General features: G+C 43.5%; 1 protein-coding gene across 1 annotated transcript; it reads left to right on the top strand.

Annotated features, from left to right (window-relative positions):
- Positions 1 to 6,429, top strand: REXO2 (RNA exonuclease 2). The gene is made up of 7 exons (XM_042477449.1): positions 1 to 152; positions 989 to 1,072; positions 1,822 to 1,899; positions 2,446 to 2,557; positions 3,393 to 3,501; positions 4,848 to 4,901; positions 5,351 to 6,429. The coding sequence occupies exons 1-7, from the start codon at positions 36 to 38 to the stop codon at positions 5,478 to 5,480; spliced, it is 684 nt and encodes a 227-aa protein (XP_042333383.1). The 5' UTR covers positions 1 to 35; the 3' UTR covers positions 5,481 to 6,429.
- The last annotated feature ends 8,364 nt before the right edge of the window (positions 6,430 to 14,793 follow it).

Below are 14,793 nucleotides of genomic sequence, written 5' to 3'. Positions count from 1 at the left end.
GCGGGTGTTGCCGGGAGCTGTAGTCCTGGCGGAGGATGCGAGGGGCAGCGGCGGCGTTGGGAGGCCGGGTGTGTCGGTGGCTGAGCGGGGCGGCCATGGCCAACGGGGAAGGGGCCCACATGGGGCAAAGGATGGTCTGGGTGGACTTGGAGGTGAGCAGAGGGAGGAGGGCATGGAGAGTCCGTGTGTGTGTGGGGGGGGTCTCCATCCCATAATATATGGGGCCCACGTGATTGTGGAGGGGGGAAAGGGGGGTCTCCATCCCATAATAATATATGCTCAATTTTAATATGCTCCATCCCATAATATCTCCCCAATCCCCAGGATTTTGTATGAACAGGAAGAAGGGTGTGTGTATATGTAGACATATTTGTGTGTGTAAATATGAATGTGTATATATATATATATATGTGTGTGTGTGTGTCTATGTATATATACACATATTTCTGTGTGTAATTGTGTGTGTGTATATATATGTACATTTGTGTGTGCATTTATGTGTCTACGTATATATATATGTGTGTGTGTGTGTATATATATATACGTTTGTGTATGTGTAATTATGTATATATGTGCGTGTGTATGTATATATATATATATGTGTGTGTGTGTGTGTGTGTACATTTGTGTATGTGTAGCAATATGTGTGTATATTTGTATGTGTATGTGTGTATTTGTGTACATATATATGTATGTGTGTTTTGTGTGTATGTAAATATATATATATATATACACACACACATGTTTGTGAGTGCGTAACTATGTATATGTAGGTATATATGTGTGTATGTATGTGTATATATGTGTGTGTGTATACATATATGTGTGCGTGTGTTTATGAATCTGTGCTATATATATGTGTGTGTGTGTGTGTACTTACATACGTATATATATATATACACACACACACACACATACACATACATATATGGGCTGCATACATGTGTATGCATGTGTGTATATATATACACTTTGGCCTTTGTTGCAGATGACGGGGCTGGACATTGAGAAAGACCAGATCATTGAGATGGCTTGCCTCATAACGGATTCGGACCTGAACATCTTGGCAGAAGTAGGTTGCGCCTTTGTGTGTGTGTGTCTTTTCCCTAAATGCCAGCTCTGTGACCCCCTTGACTTTTCATCTGGGAATGACATTACGCACAACGCTTTGTAGGCAGCTGGCTTTTTAAAAAGCCTCCTTGTATGCATGCGGTTCCCAGATGTTTTCGGTCTGGAAATTGAAGCCAGCTGGTTTCTGAAAACTGGGAAAGTGGCTGGGTTGCATCTCTTTCCTGTTGTCCTTTGGTCTGAAAGTTCAGCCATTTTCTCACCCCTCAAATTCATGCACAGAATAGCTTGAGGCTAACTTAGGCTGGAATTTTGATTCTATGCCAGTGGCTACAGGATGACAGCTTTTCCAGGATTGCATAGTGGTAGCGGCAGCAAGGAAAAACAGACACAGTCCATCTGCTTTGAGCAACATGGAGCAAAGCCCCACTTGCAGACAGCACAGTTTCCATTCATAGTCCCCTCCTCCCTTTATGCTTTTGAAAAGGCTTTTTAGTTCTAATCAAAGGTCACACCATCCCACATGATCTCCTTCCTGGAATTTGAGTTGTGTTTGTTTATTACCGCTTTCTTTTTTTTAAGTTAATGAAAGAAGACAGTGTTGGCTTGGCCATCTTGCAGCTGTGGTTAAAGGAATGATATGGGAGCTGCAACAAGAAGGTCTGTGGTCGCGGCAGGAAGGATTTGTTCCCTACTCATGCCACTTCATCACAGGTGGACATTTCTCTCCCTCCTCCTTTTGCTTTTTGACAGGGGCCTAACCTGATCATTAACCAGCCGGATGAGCTGCTGGATGGCATGTCTGAATGGTGCAAAGAACATCACGGGAAGGTAAATGTTCCCCCGCCTTCTTCCTAGCTCATGCACCCCAAGAAAAAGCTGCTCGTCTTTCTTACACCTCCACCAGATCTTACTCTGAGCCTCCCATTTGCCAGTTCCACTTTAACTTTCCTTCTGACCTTCATTCCCAAATTCAGCATTGCTTCTGAACATCCACTCAGGCAAGACCACACTGGCTTTTTGCCTAATTGACTCCACTATGTCATGTGTTGTTGTTATGTGCCTTTAAGTAGTTTCCAGCTTATGGTGACCCTAAGGCAAAGCTATCATAAAGTTTTCTTGGCTAGTTTCTTCAGAGGGGGTTTGCCAATGCCATCCTCCGAGGCCGAGAGAGTGAAACGTTAAGATTGCACTGCCTTTGGTGGTTTGTATAACATTGACTTCACATCCTAAGAGCCACGCTGGGTCAGACTGAAGTCCTGTTGACCTCAGTATCCTGTTCACACAGCCTGCAGCAGCAAAACCATGAGTGTGTATTTGATGCTCTCTTCAATGCCTGTGCTACTTAACTGTGAATTTCTTCTATTCTTTCCACAGTCCGGCCTAACCAAGGCTGTGCGAGAAAGCACAATTTCTCTACGCCAAGCGGAGTACGAGTTTCTGTCTTTCATCCGACAGCAGACACCGCCAGGGCTCTGCCCCCTTGCAGGTTAGAGGCACCCCTTGCTAAGAACAGCATCTGTTCACTTTGAGATAAAGCATTCATCTCATCCACCTGAACCTTTCCACAAAGTTTGCCTATAGAAGTTAATAGACTGAAACAATGAGTGTAAACAGTGCTCCAAAACAATTTGATGCATCAAATATTAAAGTTGTGATGCACTTGATTGGAATTAATGTGAAATGTTTTGTCAGGCCACACTGTTGTCAGCCTTCCCCAACAATGTGTCTCCAAGAGGTCTTGGACTACAATTCCCATCATCCTCACCTTATGGACGTTTTGTGGAAAGCTGCCACAAATAGTTGTCTCTCTCCTCCTCTATAACTTTAATCAGTTATGATAAATTTCTCTTTATTGGAAGCATGGATAGGAGAGAAGCCTTTCCGGGAAGAGAGGTCTAGTTTAAGGGCCCACTACAAATGAGGCTTTGTCAATTAGCTGGGAGTGACGTTGTGGCCAAGCTGAGCCATGGGGAGAGATCAAGTTTCTGACCTGGTCCTAAGGTTAGAGTGGATGATTTTGAAAAGGCTAAAAGATCTGTGTTCAAAATGTTGATAGTGTCACACAGCTGAAAAAGGTAAAAAGCACAAGAAAGAGTGGGGTCTGTTTGGCCATAAAACAGAACAGTCTGCTGTGTTTTATTCCCTCCCACCACACCTGATTCTAAATCAAGAACTTGAATGATGGCTGCACTGTATAGGATAAATCATATGGGAGGATGCAGTCCTTCAGACTTACTGAAACGAGTGCAAGTGGAATCCTGCTTTGGTTACATGAACACAACTGATGCGTCTGCGTTTTGTTTGGTTTGGTTTATTTATAGGAAACTCCGTTCATGCAGACAAGAAGTTTCTCGACAAGCACATGCCACAATTCATGAAGCATCTTCATTACCGGATCATTGACGTCAGCACTGTCAAAGAGCTGTGCAGGTTAATAACGGCAAAGCCTTGGAACTGGGCATGGCAAGGGTCAGAAAGAGGAGGGATGCAGTGGAAAAGAGCTGAACAATTGGGAAATCTCTCAGACAAATGGCAGGCAATGGACTTTGAAGGATACTTGCAGGGATTTTGTGTGATATATCATTATCATGATGTGCATGATTAATCCTGATGTAAAGTTGAAGGCTTTCATGGCTGGCATCCATAGATTTTTGTGGGTTTTTCGGACTATGTGGCCATGCTCTAGAAGAGTTTATTCCTGACGTTTCGCCAGCATTTGTGGCTGGCATCTTCAGAGTATCTTGATATAGTTTTTAAAAAATACACTATCAGGTCCTGCAGTTATAAACAACGTTTATCAGTATGCAAAGTGATCATGTAGCATCTTTGAGACTAACTATGTGAAAGAAGTTGTAGGAGAAGCTTTCATAGACCTTGTCTACTTCCTTGGTCGCATCGAGTGAATTGGTGCCCAGGAAGGACCTTTATAACCAAACTGTGTGAATAGCCATGGAAATGCAAAACTTGTGGGATGGCAATGAGGTGACAATACCTACAAGTTTTGCATTTCTATGACTATATTCATATATAGTCTGTTCCTTGGGTCCCTGTGTTGGGAGAAAGACAGGATATATGAAAATAATAATAATAATCTGGTTCACTCCATGCATCTGAGGAAGAAGACCAAGTCTACAAAAGCTTGTGTTACAACTCAGGGACGTAGCCAGGATTTTGGGAAGGGGCGGTGTCCAGACTAAGTGCCACCATTATAATGGGGCTTGAGCGCAGCGGTGCAGCAGACACACCATTCATTGTATCTAACGGCTGCATCCCTGTACAATGTCTTTTACACAGTTAGTCTCAAAGGTGCTGCAAGACCCCTTTGCATACTGATATTCCAGACGAACACAGCGACATTTCTGAATTCTAAAACAATGTTTATGTATGTTTTTGTTTGATCATAACTTTTTAAGCTTCTCATATAACATGAATCTTTTTCTTTCTTCTGGGAAGTAGGAAATACATCTTTGTTGTGTCAACAACTATAATCTATGGGTTTCCTTTTTATGCATTTAGGTGCAGGGGTTGATTTTTGCAGCAAGTAGTAGACTTGATGTTTCTGTGTCCCATTCCCCTTCTATACTGTTGACTTATTATTATTATTATAGTTTATTTTTATAGCGCTGTAAATGTACACAGCGCTGTACATACAAATGATCAAATCAAGATCAAATCTTCTCCAGACTCCAGTATATTTGATACTCTTCCTCTGCTGTATCCTCAGAGGATTTGGATTTTTGATCATTGGGGTTAAAACTCTCATTTTCCATGTATAGGCGCTGGTACCCAGAAGATTATGAGTTTGCACCGAAAAAGGCGGCTTCTCACAGGTAAATGTGGTCCCCATCCTCATAAGGCTGTTTTTGCATCCTTTGCCTCCTCCATACCACCCTTTTTCTGACCAGGATAAGCATCCTAGGCTACAGTTGATCATATCAACCAGATGTTGGAATTGTGTGGCCCTCCAGATGTTGCTGGACTATAGCACTCATCATCCCTCCCCATTAGCTTTCATAATAAAGCAGCTCAAGGGAGTTGCAATTCTCTGGAGGTTACACAATTCCCACCATTGACAAAATCCATCATAGCATCTGGTGTTTTCCCCCCAACATTCATTTCTGGAGCATAGGAGTCGCATAAGCCCTCTGCAGTATTTTTGGGTGCAAATCATCCACTCCTCAGCCCAGGCCTTTTTGTATACTTGGAGAGGGTGAGTGCATACGGTAGGGTTTTCTTTTCCTTTTCTTAAATATATTAACCTGTTCCACATTCCCTTCAGGGCCCTTGATGATATCAGGGAGAGTATCAAAGAACTCCAGTTCTACAGAAACAGCATCTTCAAAAGGAAAACAGATGAAAAGAAGAGGAAACTAGTGGAAAACGGTGAAAGTGAAAAGTCTGCCAGTTGATCTCGCAACCCGGTTCCTGAGCATAAGCTCAAGCGCCCAGGAGCACCTCCTGCTTCTTCCTTTAAAAGTTTCTTCCTGTTCATTCTCAGTTAAAGAAATGACTCCTTTCTGTTCGCAAGAAGGTTAACAAAGACTCAGGGTTGGGTATGGCAGCTTTCCTGCATCTGAGCTGTGAGCCAGTGCCTTTAACCCTTAGCGACTGTTTGTTTCACGATTCAGAAGTCTTTCTGTTGTTAGAGAATATCTTGTTTGCTTTTAGGGGGCCTTCTTTTGTTCCATAATAATTTTTAAAAGCCCTAATTTCACTAAAAGATTTCAGTGTCTGCTGTCATATTTTCTTTTCATTTCCCCTGCTATGTCATGGCTTCTGTTCATGAGGCTGGAACTTGCAGAAGTGCTTCCAGGGAGATGAAACTCCATTGACAGAACGCATCACCGCCTCAAACTCAGTATTTTCAGCAGAGTAAACTCACACATCCAGTTGTGTGCAACTCTGGAAAGGGTTAGCATATTTACGTTCACACATTGCATGTGTGAATGGACAAGCACAAGCTTAGCACCACAGAAGATTTGGGCCATCACCCCAAACAGAGTGTTTGTCAGATGGGGAATTGTCTTACAGCATTTGCCTTTTTAACAAAGTGTTGTGCTTTTTAGAATAACTTATTTAATATAACACCTGAAAAGACATCTGAGACTTGATACAAATCAGCAGTCTATGCAATAGAAACACTGATGTAATACATTTCATGTAGCATTTGAGACACTTAAGGTCTCACTGGCTGTGTTTGTGTGTTCGTTATGTCTCCCTTTAGATACTCCTAAGTCAGTTAAGGGTTACCAGTTTGAGAAAGACAAGGCATGTTCAGTAGATCTCTCCAAAGTCTGCTCAGACAAAGCTTCCAATCTGATTATTTATCTACCCAATAAAGGGCATTGGCATGTCTAAGTGTTGTGTTAATCCATGTGAACCACATTTTGGTGGCATCCCACTTTCAACATAGGAAGCAATTGTCCCACCAGCCTAGAATCCTAGTCTCCCAGCATCTTAGTCCAGCATTCAAACCACTTTTCCATGCTGGCTCTCATCTACTATTTATGAGTGTAATGTATCACTATTACATTTAATCCTTTCTTCCAGGATAGGACCCAAAGCAGCTTCCAGGACAGAGTTTGGAAAATGTATTTCTTGGATTAAAGTACTCAGAAACTGCTGTTAAAAGTTCCTCCCATACGTAGACACTACAATTCCCAGATTCCCCATTCTGGATGACTGCTGTTTGAAGAGATTTCTAAGGGTTATAGTCCAAGAAAAGTAAAAAATGTAACTTCTCCAGGCTCTGGTTATAATCATCTGGCCCAAAGCCCTGCAGAGCTCAAGAGAGCAATCCATTACAATTTCACATGGCAGCTACTTAAAGCAGATCAAGATACGTCGAAAACTAGAAAGACAACATCACTGGATGAGCATTTTTTTTCTTTTTTACTCAAGCCTCCTTTGAATATGAAATGAAATGGAATCGCCTAATATGAATCATAATTGCACTTCCTTTCCCAGAAACAGACGATTCCTCACCATTTTCCATCAGGAGCTGCTGGAGCCATGGCATACGAAGGCAGATAATGTGTTTCTCTTATGTAAGTGATCAAAGTTGTTTGATGTGTGCACACATTGCGCAGGATCCAGACTTAGCACCACTTTAGAATTGTTGAAACCCATGGGATTTCCCAGTCTGTATCCATCCTGCTTTCTTTAGTAATGCATACACACATTTCTGTGGGTTGGTTCAGCGTTAGGATGCTCATTTTATAGACCTCGGGATTGGTTTCAAGGATGAAGCAACAGTGCTGGATGGAAGAATGAGGCCAGAGCCACCCAAAATAAGAATTATGTCCCCAAGGAAATTTTCCTTCATTCCCCAAACTTTTAGCATTACAGAGCAGGAAATACAGTGGGCCCTTGGTATCTGGTGGGGTTTGGTTCCAGGACCCCCGGTGGGTACCAAAATCCATGGATACTCAAGTCCATTAAATACAATGGACAGACAAATGGTGCCCTTTTGCATTTGGGATATACATACATACATACATTCAATCAGTGGATGGTTGAATCCGTGGATAATCCATGGATAGATCTGTCTATCTATCCTGTACATTTTCATAGGATCTCAGGGCAGCGTACAATATAAACCATTTAAAACACTTCCAGATTAAAGTCATAAATACAGTGGGCCCTTAATATCCATTGGGATTTGGTTGCAAGACCCCTATGGATACCAAAATCTGTAATTGCTCAAGGCCCATTAAACACAATGGATAGTCAAATGGTGCCCTTATATAAAATGGCAAAATCAAAGTTTGCTTTTGGGATTTATATGCATATTGTCATGGACTGCCCTGAGCCTGACTTAAAGGCCGACTCAGAGAACTCAGACTCTGAAGACATGGAGGAGGCTGAGACGGGGGCAGATCTGGGGCTGCTTGGATCCGCAGTCTCAGAGGAGGCTCAGTATGTAGAGGGAGAAGCAAACTATATATGGACTCTAGGCTGCAGGAACTAGGACCTGTGGAGCCAAGACGGGTCAAGGGGTCTCCTATTAGGAGAGCTAATAGGTTTCATCTGAGAGAAGCAGAGGCCTTTGAAAAGACCTCCAGCTACAGAGGTTCTTTGCAGCCAATAATCAGTTTTGTAGCCTTGTTGGTCCTTGTTCTTGGATTCATGGCTTTGGTTATCTGACCTCTGGACTTGCTTTGTGGCTATGCTCTTGCCTCTGCTGGGACTGACTGCCTGGTATGGTGTGACCTTTGGACTGGGCTCTGGACTAATCCTTGGTATATTCTCCTGCTGTGCTGCCCTCAGTAGAGGTAAGCAGGACATAAGTATTTTAATATTTTCAATCAGTGAATGGTTGAATCCATGGATAGGTTTGTCTATCTAATCTGCTTCTGTACTTTTTAATGGGACCCCATGGCAGCATACCATTGGGATTTGGTTACAGGACCCCTATGGATACCAAAATCTGTGATTGCTCAAGTTCCATTAAACACAATGGCTAGTCAAATGGTGCCCTTATATAAAATGACAGGATCAAGGTCTGCATTTGAGACCTCCAAAGGAAGAGACTCCAGCACACATGTGCTTCTTGGAGTTGTTGGACTTCAGCTCCCACTATCCCTCACCGCTGGCTATGCTGGCTAGGGCTGATAGGAGTTGTAGTCCAACAAGCTGTGGAGTGATACAGAGATTCTCCATTCTTAAGTGAACCAAGTGGAATTGAAATGAAATATTCCTGCCAGCAGATGGTAGCATTTCCATTACTTCTTCATAGACAGTGAGGGGGAGTCTTATGCGTTTCAGACAAGTTCTTTTGCCATTTTTAATAGCTACATCCTTCCTCCTGAGCGCAGGAAGCTGTGCAAAAGCTCCCCCAGATATGCTTCAAATTGGAATACAAGGAGCAAGTTATACAATGGTTTGGATCCTAGTACTTAGTCCCACCTAGAGTAGATCCACTGAAGCAATGGATAACTGGTGAATCAACACATAATTCAGTCTCATTGGGCTTCCAGGGGGATTTGAGCCTTGATCCCCTGGAGTCCTAGCACAAGGTCTTATTTACCAGAAATTTCTTCCTAACGTTGAGTTGAAATCCTTGTTTTGCAGTCTTAATCCATCCTTTAGGATCCTATCCATAGGTCTTTGGATCTAGACCCCTGTTCAATACAGGATCTCCAGAGAGAGCATCCCTAGCAGGGAGAGTTGAGGGTCAGCGTAAAGTAGTGGTTTGAGGACTGGACTACAACTCTGGAGACAAGGGTTTGAATCCCAGTGCGGCCATGGAACCCACTGGGTGACATGGAGCAAGTCACATACTCAGCCCCAGAGGAAGGCAATGGCAAAACCCCTCTGAACAAATCTTGCCAAGAAAACCCCATGATAGGTTTGCCTTAGGGTTGCCATAAATCATAAATGACTTGAAGGCACACAATTGCAAGAGAAGGAGACCCCATTACCTCTCCAGGCAATTGCTCTTACTCTCACTGCTTTTACTGTCAAGAATTTCCGTCTCATGCTTAGTCAAAAACCCATCCTCCTGTAACTTCAGACCATTACACCTGGTCCTATCCTCTGGAGTAGCAAAGAACAAAACTGCTTCCTGCTCTATATTATTATTATTGTTGTTATTATTTCCAAAAATTTATATCCTGCCTTTCTCCCTCAGTGGGACAGCTCTGGAGATATTTAAAGAGGACAACCATGTTACCTCTCAATCTTCTCTCCAACAAGTAGGACATGTCCAGCTCCATCAACCTTTCCCCATAGGTTTGGATCTCTGTCCCTTCTATCACCTGTGTTGCCTTTCTATGAACCCACTCCAACTTGTCTATATCTATCTTAAAAACGTGGTGCCCAGAACTGAATGCAGGACTCAAAATGAGGCCTGACCAGTGCAAAATATAAGGGGACTATTGGTACTATTTCCTAAATAAAACATAGAAATTTTCGGGGTGTCACCAGTTTGTAGGAAAGGGCATGCATAGTTTTATCTAAGGTAGCAAGTCCCATTGTATTCGGTGGGAGCTTATCCTTTGCAGACGTAGATGGGATCACACTATCAGACTGGCATCCATGGAGTGACTTTCGCTGAATCCCAAACGCCTGGGCCTTTCCAGAGGAATTGTTGTCGATTCTGCTTCTTTTGAGCAGCAGCTCCTGCCAGCTCAATGAAACAGGTTTTGAAGGTCACCTTTCATTTCGGAGACGGATTTCTATGCAGTGTGTGGGTTCTGCAGAACACAAAGCTTTGAGCCTCCATAGGCGGCAAGGGAACAGGCTGGGAGGTTCTTTGTATCCTGGCCTCTGTCCCTGGCGACCAAAGTTTTAACGTGGACATCTGAATATTCAAAAAATCTGGATTTGCATCACAAAGGCTGGCTGAGTTCCAAACACTTGCAAAATTTCATTCTGCTTCTCGGGTTGCAAGGTCCCGCCTTGTTCTGAAGACTTGTCTGGTTTCAAAAAAAGAATCACAGTTCCATAGAATTTAACCTATGCCCTTTATTTCCAGCACTAGAATCCCACAATCTTTCTCTCTGAGTGTGTGTGTTTGTGTGTACAGAGGGGGAAAATGTTGATCGAGCAATCTTTGCAGGACCACCAAGTGCATCCATGGTGTTATTGGTGGCCCTTGGTGACTCCCATGTGGAAATGCTAATCCACTCTGGGCTTTTACTTAGAATTTTAATGAGATGAATACTATCCCTCAAACAGCTTATAACCCTGGATACTGCCTTTACAAATCAGATCACAAAATCAGTGGGACCACAGTGGGCCCTTGGGGTTTGGTTCCAGGATCCCCCATGTGGATAACAAAATCCATGGATATTCACGTCCCATTAATTGCCATAGCAAAATGGCGCACCTTATATAAAATAGAAAAGCAAGGTTTGCTTTTTGGAATTTATATTCTTTTTGAATATTTTCAAGCTGTGGATGCTTAAATCCGTGGATAAGGAGAGCCAGCTGTATCTTGCTGTTGCTGTGTGCCTTCCCTAAGGTGACTCTATCATGGGATTTTCTTCTGTTTTGGGTTTCATCCATACTTTAAAGGAAGCACCCGAGTGCTGTCTCCTGTCTCCAAAACAGACCCAGACCAAGGGGTGTTGCTAGTGGAGTGTAGGGTGTATGGACCTCACTGGGTGACATCCTCATATGGGTGACACCACTATTCTCCAAATGTCGAAGGCGTGGGGTGAGGGACTGCTCAGTGGACACAGAAAGTAGATGCTTGCTTGCAGTCACCATCAGCAAGTGAGCCAAGTGTCTTTTTCTCTTTCCACTGAGTCTTGAAGGTGATGGATTCCTCCCTTCCTCTGCTTCCTTCTTCTACCCAGCCAGCAGACCTTCCAAGGCCAAAAGAGGCTGCTATCTGAGTGGGAACGGTAGTCAGAGGAAGGGGAGGCAGTGAGGAGGTGGTGGTGGAAGTAACATAGAGTTGACCCGCCATCCCTACTCATTTCTTTGGGAGTCCGTGGCACCCTAAAGAGACCATTAGCAACAGTGGTGGCATAAACATGGACTTGTCCCACCACTCCTACCGCCACTGCTGATAGTCCATCTCTTCCAAAGAAATGAGCGGTTTCATTTCATGGTTATTATTTTGTTAACAAATTATCTGCACCAGGTATCAAATATGCCAGGGATGCCACTGCCCAGTCCTATGGATAGCTCATGTAAATTTCCAGCTAAAACCCAGAGGATATTGATCACCCCACCGATATGGGAGCCATGTGAAATGAGAGCAAGACATGAAGGAACCTCAATGGTTCTGTGGCCCAAACACTGGTCCAACCAAAAAGATAATGAATTATCAGGACCAAGAACATTTCTTTGTCTCCTGACCGCTGCCCAGTGAGAAATGAGTCAAATCCTATCCAGGTGTTGACAGCCTGGTTATCTTTGGGAAGCCAGAGGGTTTTGAAGGAGACAGGTTGGATGAGAGAAACAGTCACAGCCATCATGGATTTTCAGGCTGGCTTGGAGCCACCAAGGTCCTGGGAAGTCAAAAGACTTCATCGCAAGCTGTCCATCAGTAGAAGTGTCCCGTGTCTCTACAACCCGGGAATTATTTAGCCACACGCTTTCCAGAAGAATTAATTCTCTGCTGTCAAAAAGGTTGGTAATGGCTTCTCAGGAAGCCAATGGCGTGGCTCTCTTGATCCAGGGCGCAGGTGGGGTGGCGAAATTGCCTAGACCCTTGCCAACATTTTCCATCCAATGGCCTGTCCAGGTAGGTTATTGCTGCCTTTCGGAGCCAAGGCTCTGTCACTTCTTATGAATGTTCTCATTACGACGTCCCAGGCCTGTCATAAAACTCACATTGCTGGCTCTCCCCCAATGGCTAGAAGGCTATCGTCCACACATCCAGGTGTTGACAACCTGGTTATCCTTGCAAAAAAGGGGGAAACCAGAGGGTTTTGAAGGAATAGATGGCATCCATCACTGAAAGTTTCGAAGACAGCTTTGAGCAGTAGGGTAGAGGAGCCTGGACTTTGAAGGAACTGTCCAAGGTCTGAGTTGATTCCTGAAATACATTGAGTATCTGGGATCACTCTTTTATCACTTGGGTGACAACCCAGCGCAGATTCAGCCCTCCACTGACATTGGCGCAACCAGCTGCCTCTGGCTTTGGGTCACTAACAATTAGATATGCAACTTATTCTCAGACTGTGACCCATTTCTTTCTGGTTCTGATGTAGCAAGCCATAAGCATTCCTGTACAATGCAATGATAAAACAGTGAGTAAACAGACCAAAAATATGCCATTCATAAGGTTCAGACGGGCAGGTTTTTAAGCCCTGAAGCTGGAGAAAATTTAGCAAGAGAGATGCTGAACTTTATCTATATTGGAAAGCTCATTTTCTAAAAAGGGAACCATTGCCTGGCGAAAGGCAAGAGTGTAATTTGTTCTGGAAGCACTGACCTCCCTCTATTCTTTCATCCATCCATCCAGCCTTTAAAATAAGCCCAAAGTTATGTCTGCTGGAATGTTGTAAGTTCTTTGGCATTGTTTTCCTTTGCTTCATCATTTAGATCCTTTGTTAGATGCCCCTAAGTTTTACCCTCGACTTATTCATGGGTCGTATCAAAATCCATAATTTTGGCCTCAAAATCTGCCCTCGACGTATACATGAGGTTGACTTATAGTCGACTGTATACGATAGTTTGCTTTTCAAGAGAAATGAAACTACTATATAGTCAAAATCTGGGGAAGTTACTTTTCTGGACTACATCACACATGAGGGTTTGGGGATTCTGGAAGATGTAGTCCCCCCCTCAAGCATTCACAGAAGCCTCATCTACAGTGGTGTTGAGTTGTGTTGCAAGTGGCTTGCGAGCCTTAAATACAGAATCCTTGTGGGCCAAAGCAGGATGCTGAAGCTGAGCATTGGGCTTCTCTTCTTCAGAGGGCTGAGGGACTCCTTGGCTTTTTTGCCTTCTTCTAGATGTGGTTGAAGATCCTCTTCATCTGGGCAATAACATTTTTCCCTGGAGATAAAAAGAGGATAGGAGTTGTCCTTTAGCGGCTGATTAAAACATCATTATTGAGTGTCTTTGGGTGCTCCTGAAATGGATGCATTTTGGATCTTTGAAGGCAGAGCCAAGGAAGCAAACAAACCCAGCGTCTGAAGCTGGGTCTTGAGGACTTTCCTGGCTTGCTGCCACCTTGAATTATGCCTAAGGACCCAGGCTAATGAGATGCTTTACTGTTGCCTTATCTTCTCCCTATCCTGCTTTTGGGGAAAATCTGTTTTATATAAATAAACAGAGAGAGAGAGAGACCCTTCTTAGAGGGGAAAAGTTATTTTGCAAGTCATCCATTGTCACATCTATACCTTTGGAGGGAAGTTTTCGATACAGATAAAGCGGAACAAAATTTTCTCCAGCTTCAGGGCTTAAAAACCTGCCCCTTGAACTTGTCCTCCTTTTCCAGAACATGTCCTACATTTCAACCTTCTCTCCAGCAGGGATTCCAAAATGTCCTCCTCCATTCTGAGCAGGGCTAAGAAGCACGGATTTACATCTCTCTCAATTAATGCAGCTTGATTGATGCAGAGTAATGAAGAATTAATGCAATCTGAAGCTGCTTTAACTGCCATGGCCCCATTCTATGAAATCCTGGGATTTGTAGTTGTGGCACCAGAAAGGAGGCTAAATGTCTTGCAAAATTGCAGATCCCAGGATTTCATAGCACTGTGCCATGGCAGTTAAAGCAGTGCAAAACTGTGTTAATTCTCCATTGCAGATGCAGCCTGAGTTCCCTGGGGAAACTGCATCACAGCACAGGTGTTTTGTGTGTGTGTGTTGTGTGTGTGTTTATATAAAAAGCACAAGAGTGATTGAATATCCAGCGCAGGGCGAGTTAAGGAGAAAGATTAAGTGCAGAGTTTTACTAGGAAATAATTGTTTTCTATATACTCTAATTGCAGTGCACTTGTAAAAACTGCCCTCATAAGCTAATCTGCTGTTAGATTTTTCTTTATGTGTTTTTAATGAATTAGCAATAAAGATGCCTCTTCTCGCGCTTCCCTCCACAAACGCTTCTTCCAGAGAGGAAAAAGCGTATCGAGGGAGGTGCCCGGCAAAAGACGTTTGGGTAGAAAGACATGCAGGATTTCCCGCATTCCTTGGCAATGGCTATGGAGGGACTTCAGCTCTCCATACCTTCCAGCCAAAAAGATCATGGTCATCCTTTCCCCTGCCTTGATGGACTAAATGGTCATAGAATTGGAAGCTGTCTCCAGGGACCAA

The sequence above is a fragment of the Sceloporus undulatus genome, chromosome 6 (genome assembly GCF_019175285.1).
Source record: "Sceloporus undulatus isolate JIND9_A2432 ecotype Alabama chromosome 6, SceUnd_v1.1, whole genome shotgun sequence".
NCBI lineage: Eukaryota > Metazoa > Chordata > Lepidosauria > Squamata > Phrynosomatidae > Sceloporus > Sceloporus undulatus.
The sequence above is the reverse complement of the archived record's forward strand: the minus strand, read 5'-3'. Positions and strand labels throughout refer to the sequence as shown.